Source organism: Lethenteron reissneri, chromosome 25 (assembly GCF_015708825.2).
Source record: "Lethenteron reissneri isolate LAM-NWPU_2019-01 chromosome 25, ASM1570882v1, whole genome shotgun sequence".
Classification (NCBI taxonomy): domain Eukaryota; kingdom Metazoa; phylum Chordata; class Hyperoartia; order Petromyzontiformes; family Petromyzontidae; genus Lethenteron; species Lethenteron reissneri.
This window is the reverse complement of record NC_083803.1, coordinates 14,342,695-14,364,125: the sequence shown is the minus strand read 5'-3', so window position 1 is coordinate 14,364,125 and position 21,431 is coordinate 14,342,695. Positions and strand designations below refer to the sequence as shown.

At 45.9% G+C, this 21,431-nt stretch overlaps 1 protein-coding gene across 3 annotated transcripts in view; it reads right to left on the bottom strand.

The window, feature by feature from the left end:
* Positions 1-7,924: 7,924 nt before the first annotated feature.
* ITPK1 (inositol-tetrakisphosphate 1-kinase) overlaps positions 7,925-21,431 on the bottom strand; it is an 87,199-nt gene continuing 73,692 nt past the window's right edge. For 2 of the 3 annotated variants that reach the window (XM_061559441.1, XM_061559440.1), the window contains exons 8-12: positions 16,601-16,699; positions 16,300-16,465; positions 16,106-16,173; positions 15,746-15,914; positions 7,925-13,236 (exon numbers count right to left, since the gene is read on the bottom strand). In XM_061559441.1, the coding sequence (XP_061415425.1) occupies positions 12,761-13,236; positions 15,746-15,914; positions 16,106-16,173; positions 16,300-16,465; positions 16,601-16,699 (978 nt within the window). In that variant the 3' untranslated portion in view covers positions 7,925-12,760. The remainder of the gene's footprint in view (positions 13,237-15,745; positions 15,915-16,105; positions 16,174-16,299; positions 16,466-16,600; positions 16,700-21,431) is intronic. The other variant, XM_061559442.1, reaches the window with a different exon arrangement.

The following is a 21,431-nucleotide window of genomic DNA, read 5'->3' as shown; positions in this document are numbered from 1 at the left end:
TACTGTACATCTGCACACCCGCCTTGAAATCACACTGACCAGCGTGGTGAAGTCCGGTCAAACAACTCACACGATCTGCAAAGGCATCTGGAGGCCCTCCCTCGTTCAGCAAGCAACGGGGCTGACACAAAAGGCCGTGCTTGTATAATAATAAAATATCAATCTCGCATCAGTACACACACACACCTACGATGCGCTATTCGAAACCTATTAGCGCAGCGAAACGAGGGATTAGGATTGGCGACATTTGTCCGCACGTAATAGGCAAGATCTGCATCGATTTCAATCAGCCCTCCCTACAAGTCACGCGGTACCTGTGTAGCAATTCATTACGCGCGTGCGACGCGTGACGACTTAAAATGTAGCTGGACGAAAATTACTGAGAGCAACACGGAAAACCGCGTGGTCGGTTTACGGTGGGTCACGGCGGACTCTTTGTTGGGAGACCCCGAGGTATCGGAGATAAGCCTGTAACGTGGGACCTTTTTGCAAGTATCAACGTATGAAAAATAAGAATAGATGTTATCCTGTCTGTTAAGATGTTCAAACACCCAACAGAAACCTTTTTGCAAGGCATCGAGTCTGCAATAACCACACGTACACGCGGTGGAAATGCACATGTACACGCACTGATAATATATGCATTGTCTTGGAAATTGACTTGAAATTGATTTGAAACTGACGGGAAACTGAGTTGAAACTGAGTTGAAACTGACTTTAAACTGAGTTGAAACTGAGTTGAAACTGACTTGAAACTGACTTTAAACTAACTTGAAACTGATTTGAAACTGACTTGAACCTGACTTGAAACTGACTTGAAACTGATTTGAAACTGACGGGAAACTGAGTTGAAACTGACTTGAAACTGACTTTAAACTAACTTGAAACTGATTTGAAATAGACTTGAACCTGACTTGAAACTGACTTGAAACTGATTTGAAACTGACGGGAAACTGAGTTGAAACTGACTTGAAACTGACTTTAAACTAACTTGAAACTGATTTGAAATAGACTTGAACCTGACTTGAAACTGACTTGAAACTGATTTGAAACTGACTTGAAACTGACTTGAAACTGACTGGCCTCCACCAGTAAGTGTCCCCCTACAGGCCGTGCTAGATTTGTGCGCTTTCTCCGCTCATAATCGTGGATCAATTATTATTTTTTCAGAAAAATAAAACACTCAAATTACAGCCAAAGAATTGGATGCTCACTCGTTTACTCAATTACATTACTGAAAGTGGTCAGAACATGCCAATGTTGGGACCCCCTTCTGGAAGGAAAAATAAGTATAACCCGTAAAAACTAAGTTTTTCACTATAAATCCTTTATATGCGTGGCGGCTAGAGTCCTTTCGTCCTCTGGCTTGAGATGGCTGCCACCTATGGGTCAGATGATTGTCTGCCAGTATTAAGCAATTGGTAATTAAATATTTAATTTGTTTTCCCTAAACAGTGTAACATTTTGGATTTGTTTTTTTCACGAACATTAATTATCTCGCACAACGAGTCTGTGTGCAAAATGTCAGCTCGATTGGATCACGGGAAGTGGGTTAAAAAACGACCGAAAGATTTGCACGGTCGTAAGCAAGCAAGCAAGCACGCAAGCAAGCAAGCAAGCGTACTTAATATAAAGGATTTAAAAACACCCAGCCGTGCGACTCACTGCTTTACTGCGGGGCGTGCCTCCGTTTACCCTCGTTTCATCCACCCAGTCGACCGACTCTGGCGATAGCGACACTCACACACATCCTCGTCTCTTATTACGCCATGGAACCAGGACCGTCACCGCCGGGCGTCGATTCTCAGTGGCGGCCCCCTGAACCATCTGAAACGCGGTCGTCATCCCACTGCACGTTCGCAGTGTCGTTCGATAAACATCGCACGTTACAAAGGGACGCCGCTTTCTTAAAGGCCCCCCCCCCCAAACCCCCCACATATTTCCCCTGACTTTCCAGCGACGCCGAGTCTGGCCTTCAAAAGTCACGGTCAGTTGATGTCCATGAAACTATTGCACGCGCGACAGATTGCCGAATTTTATTATCGCATTCGTTGGGAGCGGTGGCGCACCCGTACAGAGCCTGGCAATTGTGAAGAGTTTCATTCCCAGTCAGTGCCGGATGAAGCTGTGGCATATGTTAGAAAGGGGCCCTAAATAAAATCACGTAAATATTAAAACACAATTTTTTTAATTTGTATAGTACAGTAATTGTATTTTTTCATTTGCTACACAGCCAGATATGACAAATCGCTAACCTTAAACACCCAGTCGTTCATAAAAGTTGAAGGCGGTATAGTACTATAGTAATAGAGCAAGTGCAGAATCGTTGACCCGGAGTTGATAGCTTGAGAGCATTTTCCGCAGGTGCCATTGAAAGTGCGGGGCCCGTAGCTACATGTGTAGCTACTTGTGCCACTAGGGTCATCCGGCACTGTGTTCCCAGTCCGGGGCAAACGTCGGTGGCGAGCGATATCTGAACTCGTCCTTGGCCACCCGTTCACCGACCCACGCTGACAAGGAACAAAAAGGTCTTGATAAGAAAAAGGGTTCCACTCCATTGAGGCATTCCTAGGCAAAGGGCACTGTTTGCCAACGCTGGTGTCCGTGGATACGCCTTGAGGGGTTTGCGTTGCGTTTAAAGGCAATGGAGTAACTGTAAAGTATACACCTTATGCCCTCCTAATGAGTCGAGTTGCTTTCGTAAGGGGACACCTGCATGTCAATAACCTCACCCGCACAGTCATTCATCCTGTGGACACACCTCGCACAAACACTGCACCGAAATTATCGCGAATGCTGTGCCGAGTTTTTTTGTCCATTTTTTATGTTGTTGCTTGATTCCTAGCCCCGGTGCAGGTACCTTAAAAGGGTGACCTCAAATGTGACAATGTGTGCGGCAGTCATCCATAACTACAACACACACGACGCACGGTTGGGCAACAACAGCAGCTACCAAGTGCAGAGAACGAGCAAACACGCACACTCACTCAAGCTCTCTTTGCGTTAATAATCAATCAGGACCCCCACCACCACCACCAAGTCTCCGGGGTGATGGTGCTACAAATGCTCGGAGGTTGGACTTTAGAAAGAAGAAACAAAAAGGGATCTGCCGAGTGTTTATTGGTCTCAAACACAAGGCCGCACCTTGCCATGTGAGGGGGTGGCGGCGCCTGGAGTCTGAGATGGATTTCACAATTGTCCCTGTTCTATTGGCAGTACACGTTAACGGCCGGGGTCCGGTTTGTCTACCCAAACAACGTGTTGGGGTGCGGTGGTGGCTCTCTTTCACTGGCGATGCCCTCCTTTGTCTGTGCCAGATTATCCCAGCTGTCTATTTGAAACGGCCCATGCGAATGAATAAGTATAACCCGTAAAAACAAAGTTTTTCACTATAAATCCTTTATATGCGTGGCAGCGAATTTAATATAAAGGATTAAAAAATATATTCGCCTGTGGAGGACGCGGGGATCGATCCCGCGACCTTTGGCATGGGAAGCGAGGGCACTACCAACTGCACTACTCCGCCACGGCCTGTGGAGGGGTTACGCTCTGGGCTCTTATACTGTGACGTTCAGCCAAAGCCATGAATGAGTTCTATTTGAATATATGTAAAATAATTTTTTGCCTAAAAAGTGTAAAATTTTGGGAATTTTTTTTCACGAACATTAATTGTCTGGCACAACGAGTCTGTGTGGAAAATGTCAGCTCGATTGGATCACGGGAAGTGGGTTAAAAAACGACCGAAAGATTTGCACGGTCGTAAGCAAGCAAGCACGCAAGCAAGCAAGCACGCGAACTTAATATAAAGGATTTAAAAAGAGAGAGAAAACTGCCTCTAAAAACAATAAAATTGGAGGGTTTTTTGGGTTAGGTCGCGTAAATATATAAACGTGTCGTTAAACCCGCCACCACCCGACACGGCCAACTAGTAAGTGTTGTCACGTAAACGGAACGTGGCCAATTCGTCACTAGTACAGCACTAACCGGTGTGTTGGAGAGCCAAGCCACAACATTTACAATCTGAATACGACGTTTCGCCAGTAATTACAACTGTTCTGTTTACGTGACAACCCTTACTAGTTGGCTGTGTCGGTTGGTGGCGGGTTTAACGACACATTTATATATTTACGCAATCTAACCCCCAAAAACCCTCTATTATGGATGATATTGGTAGCGAAAGCCTACGTGTTTCATCTAAAAACAAGTTCCGTGTATTATGTTTGATATGCTGCGTACAGTTTTGTAACTGTGAGACGGAAGTTGTGGTTGCTGTGGCTAATGAACGAAGCTTCGATTCCAGGCCATGGGTAACATCAGTGGTGAGTCATATCTGAACCATTCCTGAGGGTGCCTCCCCCCTAAACACTGACCATCATGGGGAAGTATGGTCAAACAACCCTCATAAGTGTGGGGGGAGGGAGCATGGGGGGTAGTGAGGACTTCATCTATCGGTGGATTGGCCGGAAATTATCATTATTATTATAACCGGTCCAATGTATATTAAAAACATGTGTGTCTTGTGATGGTCACACACTGAAACAAACATTACGTATACCACGTGATATTGATGTCCATTTAAATGATTTCTCCTGTTCTCTCTGCCGTGAGGAATGTCCATTGGCCAAAAACATAATCGATTATATAATAATGTTTTACTACAAGGGCAGTAACATTAATGTTCTAGCTTAAACTCTGATGTTAAAAAAATCGGAAATTTAACACACATACAGCGATGTAACAATACAAATCAGAAAACGCAACATTTTCCAACTTGGGGCCCTTCGAAATGAAATGATAGCCTGGAGGTTGAGTGGCTTCCTCCATGAGGCAGGTTCTGCCTGAAGTTCTACTTTGCTTCGAGTACTGTCTGTGTTCCCCGCTTTCAACAAACCAAAAGGAAAACTTTACCGAAAGAACCAAAGAGTATATGGATCCCTGCAGTCACGAAAACTTCAAATCTAGATCAAAAGCAAAACAGCGTTCAAAAGGCGAACAGCGTCATCTGGTCTTACACGTTTAGACGAGGCTCAAAAGAAAGCTGTCTCTGGTGTGCACCAATCAGTTTAAAAAACAATGCATTATATACTACCAGGGCATGTGTTTATGTTTGCATGTTCACCACAAGCGCGTGGGGTTTAATGCAGACAGGATTCCTTGATAAAGGATTCTGTTTGATGTTGTAACATTCTAACGCTTCTTTTATTGCCAGAAAGGGTCAAATCTATTCTTATATTTTCAGACTGGCCAATCTCTTGTCGCGGCCTAATTCGCAGATTGCCTTCTGTGGGTGGACGTGTCCAGGGTGGAAAGGAGGGCAGCTGGAGCGCAGCAAGGCTGCGGAAACTTCAAATATTTTTTTTTAAACTCAATAAGCCTCCCCCCACCCACCCACCCCGGTTGCCTGTGATGACGAAACCTCTCTGGCACGAGCGGTGCACATTGTGTCACCGCGAAGCTCATAGAAATATTCATCTGCTACATTGCTTGATGACGTCGCCTGCGTTGTGGTCCCCCCCCCCCCCCCACTTGGATTATTTAGTGGGTGTTGTATTTCATTTACCCTCCTCGTGGCAATAATGCAAACTGTATAGAATTCGTTTCCATTCGATTGGGTCATAGAGGAGGGCTGCTTGAATGAATACCTCCTTATAATTAATACCTCCTTGGATGAATATCACCTTAAAAGCCTCAGCCCTAGACACCCACGGCCCCACAGTTGTTCACGTCTTGAAGATTCGGTTGCACACAGACGCTACTCTATATAAATACCAAACATTGTATTGGATATCGGGGCTTTGTCCCCCCCCCCCACCACCCACACCCCTCACAGTAGCGGCTATTTGTTATATTATTTGCCTTACGTACGGGTCAACATTGCCAAGTTTGGTGCGGTGGCGACGTCTTGGCGTTTGTAAAAAGGGTGACCGACCCGATGCGTTCGCGTCTCGGGCGGCGAGACACCCAGAAGCGGTGGGAGGGGTTGGAAACGCACGCGCGCGCACGCACGCACGCACATGCACGCGCACGCACGCACATGCACGCGCACGCACGCACATGCACGCGCACGCACGCACATGCGCGCGCAATCAAATCAACGGGGACAGATTTACGCCCACGTGGCAGAGCTAACGAGTCCGCTCACGGTGACTGAATGAGGTCATGGAACGACGCGCCACAAAATCCCACCGGATTATAGAAAGCGCCACCCCCCCCCTTCCCGCACCAACTTTTGCTTTACAATTCACTCAGCTGCATGCGCGGTAACGACGTCCTGATGGCAATGTTTGCATTCCTAATGTGTTGTGTTTACGAAAATAATCCCACGCCTTTCTCGATCCCATGGCGTTCAGCTATGGGGTTGTTTGACTATACTTCACCTCGTTGATCAGTGTGGGTGTAAGTGTGTGTGTGTATATATAGTGTACCGTTCTGGCCTTCATAGGTGCTCGCTAACAGCACTTGCCCCTACAGTCTGTTAAGGCTATACGGGGGATCTTTGTCTATATAGTGCGGAAAGGTAGTGTAGCGGTTAGCGCGCTGCGCTATGAACCTGGCAACCGGGTTCAATTCCCGCTCACGGCCAACACCAGTGACGATTATTTGAACCGGTCCAGGGCCTCCCCTAGGTCGACTCAGCCTCAAATGAGTACCTGGTTCGATGTGTAAACGTCACTAGGGAGACAAAGGCGGCCGGGCGTGGTGTTGGCCACCTCCTCGTGTGCCGTGCCGGCCTTTATAGGTGCTCGCTAACAGCACTTGCCCCGACAGTCTGTTAAGGCTAAACGGGGTATCTTTGTCTTGTGTATGTGGGCCAGCAGGGAGCGGTAGTGTCGTGGTTAGCGCTACGCTGCGCTACGAACCCGGCGACCCGAGCTCGATTCTCGTTCACAGCCAACACCGGTGACGATTATCCGATTCGGCCATGGGCTTCCCCTAGGTCGACTCAGCCTCAAATGAGTACCTGGTCCGTTGTATAAACATCGCCACTGGAGACAAAGGCGGCCGAGCGTGGTTGCTGGGCCACCCACCCCCTCGTGTGCCGTTCCGGCCTTCGTAGGTGCTAACAGCACTTGCCCGAACAGTCTGTTAAGGCTATACGGGGGATCTTTGTCTTGTTTGCATATATGGGCCAGAGCACCTTCAGATATCGCTCGCCACTGTTAAGTCGTGGCCAAGGAAATGGAACTCACGTGGCCGAGTTCACAGCGCAGTGCTAACAACTGCGCCACCGCTCCACCACATTCATTGTACATTGTTGATATCTTACTGTAGACACACGTATTGTTACGCGTGTGCTGCAATCGAATCAGGGTTGAGTTTTCGACATTGTCGTCATCGGACTTGATCAATCCGCTGCTGTATGAAGGCGTCACCTCCAGGTTTAAATTCTCTCAAAGACAATACACTTTACAGCGGTTCGATTTCCCGTCGTGACCGAAAGCTTCCCTCTAATAAACTTGAGCAAAGGTGGCTCGAGACGCGGTGCCGTAGACGGGGCAATGCGGCGACATCGTCAGCAGACATACAGCAGCAAGAGAGTTCGCGTGGTTTGCAAATGCATGGTCGTCAGCTCTTCAGGATAGCAGCTTAGCATGCATTTCACAGGGAGTGCGGCGAAAGTTTTCGTTTTGCAGTATACAGCATTTTAAAACGTGATTACAGCAAGTTCGCGTTAAACAAAACAAAAAAACACCTATGCGCTTGGACTATACGTCGATTTTATGTGCAAAGAGAATAGCACTGCAGTCAATAGCGGTGCATTTTTAGGTGATGTCTCTATTAAAGAAAAATGTCCATGTTAAAAACCATGACCGTACACATTTACAGCGGGCATTGTTTGGCAGTATTGTTTGGGTACGTTTAAGCGCGTGTCATGTAAAGGGGGGCGAGGAAACGGGAAAAATAAAGACACAGGCGGCCTCCGTATAATTTACATTTATTAGCTCATCCGACAACTATAAATGGCCTTTGTTTAATTCAGATGAACTTTAATAAATATACATGTAAAATTAACAGCATCACACATCTTATGCCAGAGGGACACGCACACTGCTCGGTGGTGGTACTGGAAAAGGCACATGGCGGGAATACATTACAAAGTCTCGGTCAAGCCTTAACATCATCGCAATCCGTTGACCGGTATTAGAAGTGAACACCACAATTATAGAGCCAAACGATGAAACAATATTTTTCAAACATTCGGAATTTTGTAAATTCTTTAAAGTACAATTGTAGGGGGGGGGGGGGGGGCTTTAGCAAACGCTTAAAGCGAGGGTGGGGGAAATCTTGGTTCAAGGGAAAGTGCAACAATTGACTTAACAAGTACATTCTCATCTCACTCCCAAAGCCCTCGGAAATAGACGTCCTGTCATCTGAAAAGTAGAAAGGCGGCGGTCTTAACAGTCCAGACATCCCAGAAGCTTGACGCTCAAAATAAAAAGCAACCAATGGAATGTGACGATGTGCAATTGTGCACACGAGCAGAAATCAAACCGGATGACTTTGTTTTTTTATTAAACATGCGAAGCAGCTACTTTTGACATTTCTTTGCCCAAAAACGTTGGAATTTTTTTTTATCGCAAGTACGATTTTTGGTTCGTTGGGTGCTTGGAAATGTTTGTGAAACGAATGACAATGAAAACCCAGAAACGGTGTCAATGACATGAAAAGCAATCACACCACGACCACCACCATCACGCGTTAAGGGTGAAATAGCATTCAAACGTGATGCGGTTTGGTCAGAATAAGAGTAAAGTGACAGACTTTTGGACAAAACTGTTGCAAATACGGGTCTTTTTTCCAGTTGTCTGCCGTTAGCTTTGCACACTTAGATCGAACAAAACAAACGGTAGCATTTAAAAAATAACAAAAACCATATCATCTTTACGTCCAGAGTTCCAAATTAAATTGGAGATATACCGTATAGGATTACAGAATTGATAATTAAGCAAAAGCTTGGACAACTTCAGCATCACGTTGCAAATCCTGCTGTGAATGTGGCGAAAATCGCCCTCCAGACTGTTGCTGTCACCCAGTCCCTTACGCGGCCCAGAAAATGACGATCGCTTCCTCTGCCTCAACTGGAAGGACGCTGACCAATGAATAAGTTGGTGGGGGGCTCAGCTGACGACAGGTGAAAGAGTGGAAGCCACTGATATATATATAAAAGCCACATGAATGACCTCTCAATAGCACAGAACAACGTTCCTCCCTCCCCGCACCCTCCATTCTGCAGATTCGAATCAGAATTCAAAGGGGCATACTAACAATAGAGAACGTTTCCAATCACACACAAACGTAGAGAATTGTAATCGAATGCAAGGAGGTAGTCGTAGTTGCAAAAGCACAGCAACAGGACATGTTATCAAGAGAAATAAGCAGCAACAGTCTCGCTACGCCAGCACTGCCAAGCCAATCCACGCATCGCATCTGCAGCGCAGCCTTCTTCATGCAAGTACCTCGCGCAAAACAACCTCGTTCCGCTGCCTTCTAGCCATCATCACAGACGCTGGACTTCTCAAGAGGAAGCCTGGGCAGTCTCTTCCGCGTTTAAACGGCTTGGCAGAAAAATAAAACTGAGCCCACTGTTATCGGCAGTAATCTTGCCCACGTGGTAATGAGTGTCCTGTTTACAGACGTGAAGAATGCCTCCATGGCCCCCCATGAGCTCGACTCCCCATCGAAAAGACGGCAACAAGATCATCCCGGGCTATGGACAGATGCGCGAAGCCAGACTGCGAGATAAAGCTGAGAAAAAGCCGAGCGAAAGCACTTTTCTCCTCTGCCGACACATTGATAACGTTCATTAAACATTCAACATGGATACGTTCTTGCCTGTGTGTTAAAACTACAGCTTTTTTAAAAATCGTATTAACCAAGTGGTTGGGGTCACTCACAAACAAGAAGTGGTACATGAAAAAGCCTTGCGACAAGATGTCACCCAACGATGGGTGAACACTTTGGTTATTAGTTCACTTCACGCTGGTGCTTGAGACACTGCTATAAGTAATTGACAATGAACCACAGCCTCGCACGCACACGTGTGAATCCGGCACCCAGTTTTGCTGGATCGTAGATCATTTCCGATTTTTTTAAACCTCTGCAATGGACATTGAATGGAGTAGCCAACAAATCATTTGCATTGCGCTGCTATACAGCTGTAATTAAGCGAGCACTACATCTCACCAAAAGATGCAGAGTTTTCTATTCAATGGAATCACAATTACAAGAAAAGAATACAATTGTTACAAAAATAATCTGTGCTGTATGAACAGAAGACGACGTAGTACATAGCGCCCAGATTTTGTAAACTATAGCGTCATCGATGTGTTCTTAAAATAAACTGTGCAAGTAATTATAATGAACACGAACAGAGCGGTTTAAGTTAAACCAAGCGAACAAAAACCCCTCTTATCGCCATAATTACCGACAAGTATTTTCACTGGTGGTCATGTCACTTAAGCCACAGTTTCCCTTTCACCCAAAATAAAATCTCATATTTGCAAGCAGAAAGACCATCGGGAAAAGCTGAGAAGAGCGGTGAAAACGAAAATACGGTTACACGCAAGTCCATCGACATAGACACGAGACTCAGAAGCAGTCACCGCTGTCGTAGAACACTGCACGCACTGCACCAAGCGGACTGACAACAGGTTAACACAGCAGCGGCAGACTTGGGGAGACCTTCATCCGGCAGTGAAATTGACCACGTCTACATCGGAGAGACAGCGCCGTTTATCTATGACCGACACCAAGTGTGTGTCTGGTGAGGGGTATTACCTTCAAGTGAGTCAGATGATGGGTGCGAAGACAGAAACTTGTAAACAGTCACCTGGGTTCAATTTATACCTCCTTTCCACGATACAACCGAGCCACGCTGTTGGCATGCCAAGCCAGCCAGGTTTAATTTTCCACTGCAAAAACCCGGGCTGTGCCACCGACATCATACGTAATAATGAACGTACGTTGCGTCAATGTATAACAAAAAAATGTGTTTGTATGCATGCATGTTGAACTTCTTTCGCACCGTACGTAGCCAACCGTGATAATCGAAGGTGCGGAGATTAGGACAACAAACATAAAACAAAAAAATCAGTTCTAAAGAAATGGTTTTCAATTTAGAATTAACCCCGCCCCTAGCCCTGCTTGCTTCCGAGCCAGATTCAGATGTCTTCTTCTAAAGCCAGAGGTTCACCGTTTGATCCTGGCTCAGCTTGGCAAATAGCTCGTAGAAAACCACCCATACACAGTAAGGGCCCCGCGCTAGCACGGCTCGAATGTGCCAGTGGAAAAAAGAGATATGAGCCACCGGTATTTTTCCTTGATAGCACATGGAGCGGACAGCAGTCTCCTCAAACTGGACATCCGCCTTACCACTGAAGCCACACACCAGCGTGATCTCCACCTGCACGTACATTCCCTGGATGCACGGAGAGCGCACGATTCAATGAGACGGCTCGCGACAGAATGACGCGCTTTTCAAGAACAGCAATGATTACATTAGGATCACACAAGTGCAATTTATCTTGATTTTTGTTTAATTAAAAATCAACAAGCATACCCCTACAAAGAGGTATCAGGAATTGCTAGGCCAGAGCTCGTTTAAAACCTCTTTTTTTAACGTGCCAATATATTTTACAACAGAAATGATAAAATTCAAGACTCTTGGTTCCTGTTGCACATCGCTAAACAGGCGGCACAAGAGTGTGATGCCTGTGTTTCAATTTGTTTTAAAGTTCATCTGGGCTGTTTTTTTTAATAAACTAAATAACATTTTTTTTAGTCAGCGTTTCAATCAGATTTCAACACTTATTTACAATTTTGCAAAAGGATATCATTTGGCAAAACATTAAAGTTGATCAGAAATTAAATATGGAAGTTGTTAAAAAAAAATCTAAAAAACTCTTTTTTCATTTCTAGAAGTGGAACAAACGTTGCATTTCAAACAAAATTTTACAAAGGTTCACCACAATAATATTCACAGTTGATTTTTATTACAAAATATATTAATACTAAATTACTGTAAATTAAATCATTTAATTAATGCTACCCATTAACCACCGGCCCTCCGTACGTCTCCGACTCGTATCAATGAGTGACAGGGCACTCATCAGATGGACACCTGCCTGCCTCTGCAAAGGAATTTAAAGCCACATCGTCAGTGGCATACTCTGAAAATTACATCACCCTTTAAAGACCTCTAACAAGCTGCAAATTTGGATTGACAAATTTAATAAATTTAAGGAACTTATTATTTCCAAAAATAAATGCTTATAGCTATGGTGCTGTCAACCTCACATGGAATGAATTAATCCTGACATTAACATGACTTCGGCAAATGCAATGCGCGCACATAATGGAGCGTGTTTGGACGGAGGCTATACCACCACAATTCTCAGAGCACATGATCACCTGATCACCTCTACATATGCATCTGGATGGAGGGTGGGGTGGCTGCGATTAATAAGACAAATTAAGTCATTTAATATGAACACACAGAAGATATCCTGCTATTTTTTTTTCTTCCAACCACTATAATTAAATGTGCACACACGTGACGAAGCGTCTGTACCAAAGCCACCAATATGCACGGTCGCGCAGCTGGAATGACTGGATTTCTTGTTTCAATTCGGTCAGACTGGGCACCGCTGTCCTAACGACAGAAGCTACACACCAATGATCGCAGACGACTGTTGGAGGGATGGATTGTTGGGCGATCACAAAGGAAAGCGTGACATCTGTGGTGCCCCCGGCAGTGGGCTCAGCGACCGTTGCTGCCCTTTCCCACGAGCGATACGCGGTGGCACACCATGCCAATGTCCGCCGCCGCCGCCGGTGACACAGACACCGAGTGCACCCTCCGTTTGGTGGGCACCAAGTGCGATGCGCCGCTGCCACCGCCGTTCTCCACGGGCCACGAACTCCGGGAGGCCGTGCACCCGCATCGGCCGTGTGGGCGGCTCGGCAGGGAAAGCCGAGGCAGCTGCAAGGCCGACAGCCCCGCCGCGCTTGCGGAATCCTGGTCCCTGCAGGCAGCAGCCTGCTGCTGCTGCTGAAGCTGCTGCGGTTGGGCTTGATGATGCTGGATCAGCTCGCCTGTGGTGGGTGGCTCGAGCTGTCCGTTAGGTGTCTGCAGGCGCTGGTTTGTTAAGACGCCGTCGCTGGGCTTGTGTGCCTGCAGAAGGCCCTGCACGTGCATGAGCAGCGCTGGGAAAAAGTCGGCGACGCCATCGTAGCCTGGGTGGACACGCACGACAACACGCGGCGCGCGTTATCAAAACGTACGTCCAAACACCCGAGAATAATTCACAATTCATTGCCCCAATATTTACGCAAAAATTAACGACGGTTGCACACGTTTAACTTTGTACTTAAAAGGGAGTTTACTCATTTGAGCATGTACTGTTGTAACATCCTGACAAATTTACACAGCCCGTTAAAACATACAAAAATACACAACGGTTACTATGATTTATATCTCACCAAGTCTGGGGCACAATAAGTGGGGTCCAAACTCAAGTAAATAAAAATAAACCGGTTAACCAGCTGAGGCAGCCTAATCATGCCATGGTGTAAAGGAAACCCGGCGAGGTGGCAAAGCGTAATTTTGCAACGGGAAAAACATTGCCATCGCCGCTTGGTGTTCACCACATCACCGTTCAACAGGAAAATGTGCAGCTGCTCATAAAGCAGCGGACATTAATAGGCACCCGTAAAATGCAGTAAACACCACATGTGGCACAGCAACTAAAAAAGGTACTGCTCGTCAACAATGATCCACGGTTTATGACGTTGCTGCATGGTTTAAACAGTGGACCGAACGCATTTCCAGCATCCACAGCAATCTTCTCAGTTTTCTCTATGTAAAATTACGAGCCTGGGGTATATTTTGACATATGTATTTCCACTTGTTTATACAAAGCCACCTGAATTATCACTGTTTTCCCCCCATACACTTGTATTTTCTTAAGCGGATGGCCGTCCGTGTGCGATTACTTTTTAAGGAAAAAAATGGTTGAACAATTCTTTTTTAGGGAATGTTATATATTATGTTATTACTTTTCATGGAGATATCTGCTAAGAAAGGTACAATTAAAATAACTTTTCAACTGGCAGGAGCCCTCTTAGGCCTCGCTGTCAGCCTTTCTTGAGAAAACTATTTTAATTCCTCTATATATTTTTCAGCCACCGTATAACGTAGAAGCATCGTCCATCACCTACGACATTGTAAACGCAGAGCGGCTTTTTTTTTTCTCACGGTGTATTCTTGTTCGGGAAGGAATTCTTTTCAACCATAAATCACTTTCTCTTGCGCGGGCGACGTAAAGACTAAATCCCAAACGGCATGTGGTCGTGAGAATTTTGATTTAAGCGCTACCTGAGGTTAAACAAACCGAGTATGCCCAAACTCGGCCTGGCTCCCATTTGACTTCCGGCATGAACGAGTTTCTTCAGAAAGCACTGGGGGGCTTGCCCCAACGATGTTTTATTTGCAATTTTCTGTCCACGGACGTTTACAAACAAACCCATCTCGTCGCATCGTCTGAATTTTTCCAAGTCAATTAAAGCAATTACGAAACGGCATAATTGTACTTTTGGGCATTTTGTTACATTGTTTCTATATTATTCTTCCCACGCTTCGTTGGTCTATTTATTTCACACAAAAAGTAAACCGACTTGCATCAGTTCCAAAAGAGTTTGCCACATCGAGATTGGGGAGCAGATTAGCCAGAGTCACGGCGCACCCGGTTTAGGAAACGCTACGCAATAGCAGCTCTGGCATACACACTTGCAAAGGGGTTGTAACCGCGCATTGTACGGCACGGTGTGTCTGACAGTCTCCTGCACGTGCTGGCCGTGTCTCGAAGAAGCTCCTGGAGGAGCTCACGGTACGTGAAGTGAAATGGTCGGACCATCAGGCCGAACAACGAGGGACACAGCCATAAAACTAAATTTCGATTTAAAGCTTTCGTGACTGCAGGGATTCATCTTCTTGGTTCTTTCGGTAAAGTCACGTAGAATGGAAAAAAAAAAGAATTATGTTTTATTTTTATTATTTTATTATTTCCATTCTACGTGACTTTACCAAAAGAACCAAGAAGAGCCATAAAACTGTTCAGAGCTATGCAGCACAACCACTGCAGAGTGAAGTTATGTTCCTGCAGAGTAATGCAACTCCACATGTGTAGCACACAGCCTTCTGCAGCTGCTTTACATTGAGAAGGGAGAGCACTAACATTAATTGAAAATACCTCTTGACATTAACCGCAGAAATCACCACTGATGATGATATGCACTCATACAGCATGCCCTTCTCCCTTGAGCGTCATCCCATATACTATTCGTATATCCCAGCGGGCATTGTGTACGGAAAGGAGGTGGTCCAAATAATGGTAATCACACGGATGCCCAATCAGGAACCAACAACACTATATTGATCAAATGCCACAATTTAATTCTCAACCACACGACAAATGGAATCCAACCAATACGCATATTAATCTATTTTTAAATGTTTCCAATTCCATCCCGGCAAAAGCACGTCACAACCCGCACATAACTCATTAATAACTTTGCATTTTAACGTCCCGTGGGGCTTCAACTCGGGGGAACGAGGCTTTTGCAGAGGAATTTTCTCGCTGCAAGCGTGCATGTGTATGGGCGGTTGTTATGGTGGTGGTGGTGGGAGTGGCGGTGGTGGTAGCAGCGGCGTTGGTGGCAGTAGCGGCTTGCGGCGGCGGCTCACCTGGGAAGGCATTGATGTCGATGACGGCGTGGTGGCCGCTCTCCCGGTCCACGATGATGTCGATGCCGAACAGCGACATCTCGAGCGTCTCGCGCAGGCCCTCCACAAGGCGCCGCACCACCTGCAAGGACAGCTGCTGCCGCTGCTCGGCCGTCTGGCTCTCGTCTCGCTGCGCATGCAAACGGCGGGGGGACGGTGGGAAACGGCAACAAATAAGATTAAAATTACGCTGTGGTGGCTGCGTGGCTCAACGGGTGGAATGCCAAGAAAGCACTTAAGATCATGAAATGAAATCCCAAGATGGAATGAACGAAATGCCATACTGACACATTATTTAAAATGTATATTATTCGTACTTACTGCATTTAAGTGCGATGCAGATTCAGCCTTGGAGACATCGTGACTGTTGAAAAAGATAGTTTTCTGATCTGCCAGACAAGAGATGAGATATTCAAATGTCACGGTCACAAATTATACAAATATACGCACACACACAGCTTTCGCGCATAATCGCTTGGACTAATCATGTATTGCTGAACAGCCAAATGACTCACCCGATTTCCCAGCGGGAAAGTTTTTGAGAGAGGGCCTCTCCACCACATGAAAGGTGTCCCCGATGACAAACACCTTGTGCAAAACGCCGTCGTGGTTTATGAAGCTCTGCGCCACGCACGGCGGGCGGATGTCCCTCAACCCCGCCTCGCCGAACACGATGGCCATCTGCGGCGAGACCGCGCAAACCGTGAGCACCTCGGACAGACGAGCGCAGGCACGTCTGGGAGAGAGGGAGCAACCAAAAGTCTTGTGAGCGTCACGGTGGGCGGAGGGGGGGGGGCGGCGGGTGGCACTGGAGACCTCGTGGATGTAGCTAGAGTTCCGACTTCCATCGTCGGAGGCCACAGCGGGTGACTCGGTGCCAGCTGCTGTCAAGGCAGACACAGTTCCTCGGCACCACTGCAGGCCACACCAGGGAGGACGATACCACTAAGGAGAGCATCTCAAAGCCCTCATGGCTATTACTGTAGCCATGGCTGTTCTCTATCTTAAACTTAATACCAAATTATAAAGCATTTACATGTTATACCATTTATATGGAGGGGGATATGTGTATTTATAGAGTTTGAAGAATTAGTTTTTGTTTTGTTCATTTGTTAATTCAAAGCAGCAAATGAGTGGTAGAGTGTTACAGGCCAGCAAGGGATTTTGAGATGTCATTATGGTAGAAGTTCAAATGAAGACATTTCGCAGGGAAAGTCGGTCATAGGCAGAAAAAAAAGACAAAGATTTTGAGGGTAGACTAGAAAAGGAGAAGGGTCCTCAGTTGCGCAGACATCCAGAGGAACGTAATTCCAGACACTCGCAGCAGCAGCAAGCAAAGCAAGGGCGCCCTTTACGTTCAACAAACTAACCCAGGGGGTTTTGACAGAAGACTTGCTGGATTGGAGGACGTGTTAAAGGTAGTGGAGAAAGAGAAACGTTGAACACAATCGTTTAAGGCAGATTCACATAATACATTTTTTTAATCATTATAAAAACAAGTGAAATGAGGCCTTGTTAACAAATTTACAATTACTGGATTTTTTTCTGCTCTTTGTTTTGAATTTTATAAGCATATTACTTACAATGGAAAGTATTGTACCTTTACACACAACTCATTTTCATGAACATCTAACCATCAAGCACTTCGCACAAAACCCTTCTTCCCGCCGAATACATTGTTTTTGACAGACAGACTTTCGCACGTAATAATCGACCTCGCACTGCGAGACCACGCGACGACAGTCCGACTCCACACGAGTTACATTTTCGATACGTACACCAAAGACCGCTTTTAAATTGCACAAAAATTTAACGGCGTGTGGAGAGGCATCCGCTCGGCAATAGGGAAGGTGAAAGATGCTGCCATTGTTTTTCTTTGAAATCGTCGAGGGGTATAACATGAATAATGAACGATCTGTCTGACTGGGGCTTTGTCAGTGCGGAGGGCAGCAGGCGAATGACGGGGCAGTCTGCATCGGCACTCTGCAGACGTTTCCAAGTGCAGCAACATCCCATCAGTTGTTTATAAACGCTTTCTTTTCCATTGTGGCATGCAAGACGAGATAATAAACTCACCAACACCGGCGGCCATTTGTACATTATTTAACGGGTTAATGGTCGTTGGACGAACTTAATTGTGGTTGCCATTCGTTGCTGCGTCGGGTTAGAGGTGTGGAAGTATGTTGACGCGAGATGACATAAGGAAATCCAGTTATGTAAATATACACAATTTGTTTTACTTTACTCAAAGCACACTGCAACCAAGTAACCACCAGCATGTTTTAGATAACATCTGTAAAGTTTTGTCTACATTCTTACCACATTGTTCTATGCAATACATTTTATATTATTGTAAGATTATTTTAATTCATTCAAATTTTGTGGATAACTTGGCAATGTTTTTGTTCCTGTAACAAAAAAAAACAACCTCTGCCACGTTGAAAGATATTGTGCATTACAGCCTGGAATGATACAAACAAAGTCTTATCATGAAATGATTCCTAATGGATATCGCTGGATTGTAAGAAATTTAGAGCCATGGTGAGAAACCGGTTGTGTGGAGGCCGGCTTTGGCATTTAGGCAACAAGTTGAGGGCTCATGAGGCCTAGCCAGAGTTTTAGCAGCGGTGGAATTACCATTGACGTGTACGGCCTATGAATACGCGACGCATTTTAATGGCGATTCTGGTCGACATCAGGCATCTTCCATGGCGTAATCCTGGTCAGAATCCTCCTATTCTGATGAACGGAGATTTTAACACAGGAATCACCCCAAAAAATGAACCTGCCAACTCGAATGGGACATATTTCACAAACTCAAGCCCAGAGCAAAGTCACAACACAATGCCAGCCAACATGCGGTCTAGGCAACACTAATGCAATTACACGGTGGTTTCATGGCGTTGGGAGTGTTGTACGTTTCATTTGTGTGTTTCTAAGCAGAACACCAGTTGTGTAACTCGAAACAACTATTTTGCTAATCCGAGAGCAACGAAACAGAGGCCTAATAATAGCGATATTGAGTGCTTTCAGAAAAGCGACATACCAAAACACCTCAGGAAGACATTTTTCAATCTGTGCACAATACCTGCCTCTTACATATGGAGACGAAACAAAGATATTGGAAACAAGAGACACAGAAAGAAGAACGAGCGTATCAGGGAACAAACGCAAATCGGATACATCGATGACAATGAAGGGAATTAATCGGGCGGGCACAGGCAGACACGATGCTATACGGAATTAAGAGAACGCATGACAGAGGAGGACGAGCCCGTGGAGATGGAGGAGGGAGCGACTAAATCAGTGTACGGGCAGAGGTGAGATAGATCGTGGCATAGGCAGGACCGCGAGAGATGACGACAACAGCGTGGGGAGAGGCCTTCATCCAGCAGTGGATAGACAATGGCTAACGATGGTGATGATGATGAGAGAGAAAAAACAACACCATTATCATTCGAAACTTTGTTCGGTGAAATTTCGAAACAGTTACACAACATGTTTACAGTTACACACCTTCAGCTGCAACGGCAGTAATAGTTGAAGCACAATGGGTCGTTCAACCTGATTTTCATTACCGGCCCCATTGCGATGGCTACAAACACAAGCGCTCTTTGATCACATTTCATTAATTATTCATGGAGCTGGAAAACCCAAGATTATCCCCTGGCCTTTTCAAAGGGTACCAAAACGAAAGATAAAAACATTACCTCATTAAATAGCGTTTCAAGCCGCTGCAGTGTGCACTGAATTTTGTTTGTGTGCGCACGGAGACAAAGATGCAAATGCAGCATTTAACAAACTATTGGGGCAAGTGCTGTTAGCAAGCACCTATTAAGGCAGGCACGTGCACTAAGCACCTCAAATGTGCCATGCTGGGGGTGGTGCTGGCTCCACCACACCCCAGGTGGTTTGACCACCTTTGTCTCCCCAGTACTGATGTTTACACACCACACCAGGTACACCTTTAAGGCCGAGTCGACCTAGGGGGAAGCCTGGGACCAGTTCTGATATGGCTCCCCACCGATGTTAGCCGTGGCTGGGAATCAAACTCGGGTCACTGGGTTTGTAGCACAGCGCTACTACGACAGCACACACGCGTGTAAAGACACACCCGTCATTAAGCACGCTTTACGTATGTTGGTGTGCATGCACAAGCGTGTTTGTGTAGCTCCGCACAGGCGGAATTGGCCGTACATGTACGCGAGGCTGTGAGAGTGCATCAAAATGGTACGTTTGTGGTAGTAGGGCGATCGATACAATTGTAGCAACATCGGTTCACTGGTCCATGGGTTCAATGCCTGACCATGACGCATACCAGCATGGTATGGCCCAGCCGAGCTTGGACCTCTCATAGATCAACTCAGCCTGAAGTGGGTGCATGGTGATGATCATAACCAGGGCCTGGTAACCGTGGCAGGACAAACGCCGCAATGCACATTGCATCCCAAATAGCGGCGTTTGCTCCAAACAGTCCTTGAGCGCAAAATGGGATCTTTGTCTTTGTGTGTGGCTGTCCAAACGCCTACGTTGTTGATTGCATAAGCAGCGAGGAGAAGGGACATTCCAGCCGTGCCTGGGAGTAGCAAGTAATCACCAGCACTGCTACGCTCACCACATTGTGGCAAAGAGACAGAAATACATTTTAAAACTGCATACTCTAAAGTTACAAAAGTCAACATTACACATTTTAAAAAAAGTACTGTGTGTAACCGCTAATATATTTTATTTTACTAAACCTGTTATTTGTGCGTGTGGCTGACAGCCAAACTCGTAAATGATTACTGGCTACATTAAACAGTACACTGATCCTGCCACACTGTTCCCACAGTACAGAAGGGCAAATTTGATTCCCCTCAAATACAGCTCTGAGCCAATAATCCAGAATGCCTGTCATGTGTGGATAATCCACAGGAAGTCCCTTTCGGCAGGTCATCATTCACAAAGCAATTACTGACCAAGTCAGCAGCCTGTGTGCAAATGTAACCGCATCAGGGTGGCCATGGTTTGATTTTACAAAGGTGTCCATCCTGGTAACAGCCATGAGATTTCACCCGGTGTAAAATGAGTGAGGCGGCATTATGCATTTGCCTACACGTCTACCCATAGACGTATTTCATTATCGTCAGCATCACGATCATCAGCAGCCATGCTCCATCCACTGCTGGATAACAGCCTCCCGTGTCGTTGCCACTCCTCACGATCCCACGACATTGCTGAGACACCTTGCTGCCATACACGAAATAATATTTTTTTCCATCTCCCAGGTGGTTGTCCTCTTGAATGCGATCTCTTCCTTGGCTGCCATGCCATCGCCAGTCTCATCCACCGGCTGTCATCCCTTCTGGCTATGTATCTTTCCCAAGCCCAATTTACTTTATTAACAATCGGAGAGATACTAGTCCTGGAAAACCCCTTCAGAGATCCACAATCGCCAGTATGGTGACCTATGGTCAAACAATCCCCGTGATTGGCAGTGTGGGGAAGCCTGCATCTGGATTCATTATCTTTCCCAATAATACAATTTCCCAATAATACAATTTCGATTTAAAGCTTTTCCTGACTGCAGGGATTCATCTTCTTGGTTCTTTCGGTAAAGTCACGTAGAAGGGAGATAATAAAATAATAAAAATAAAACATAATAAAA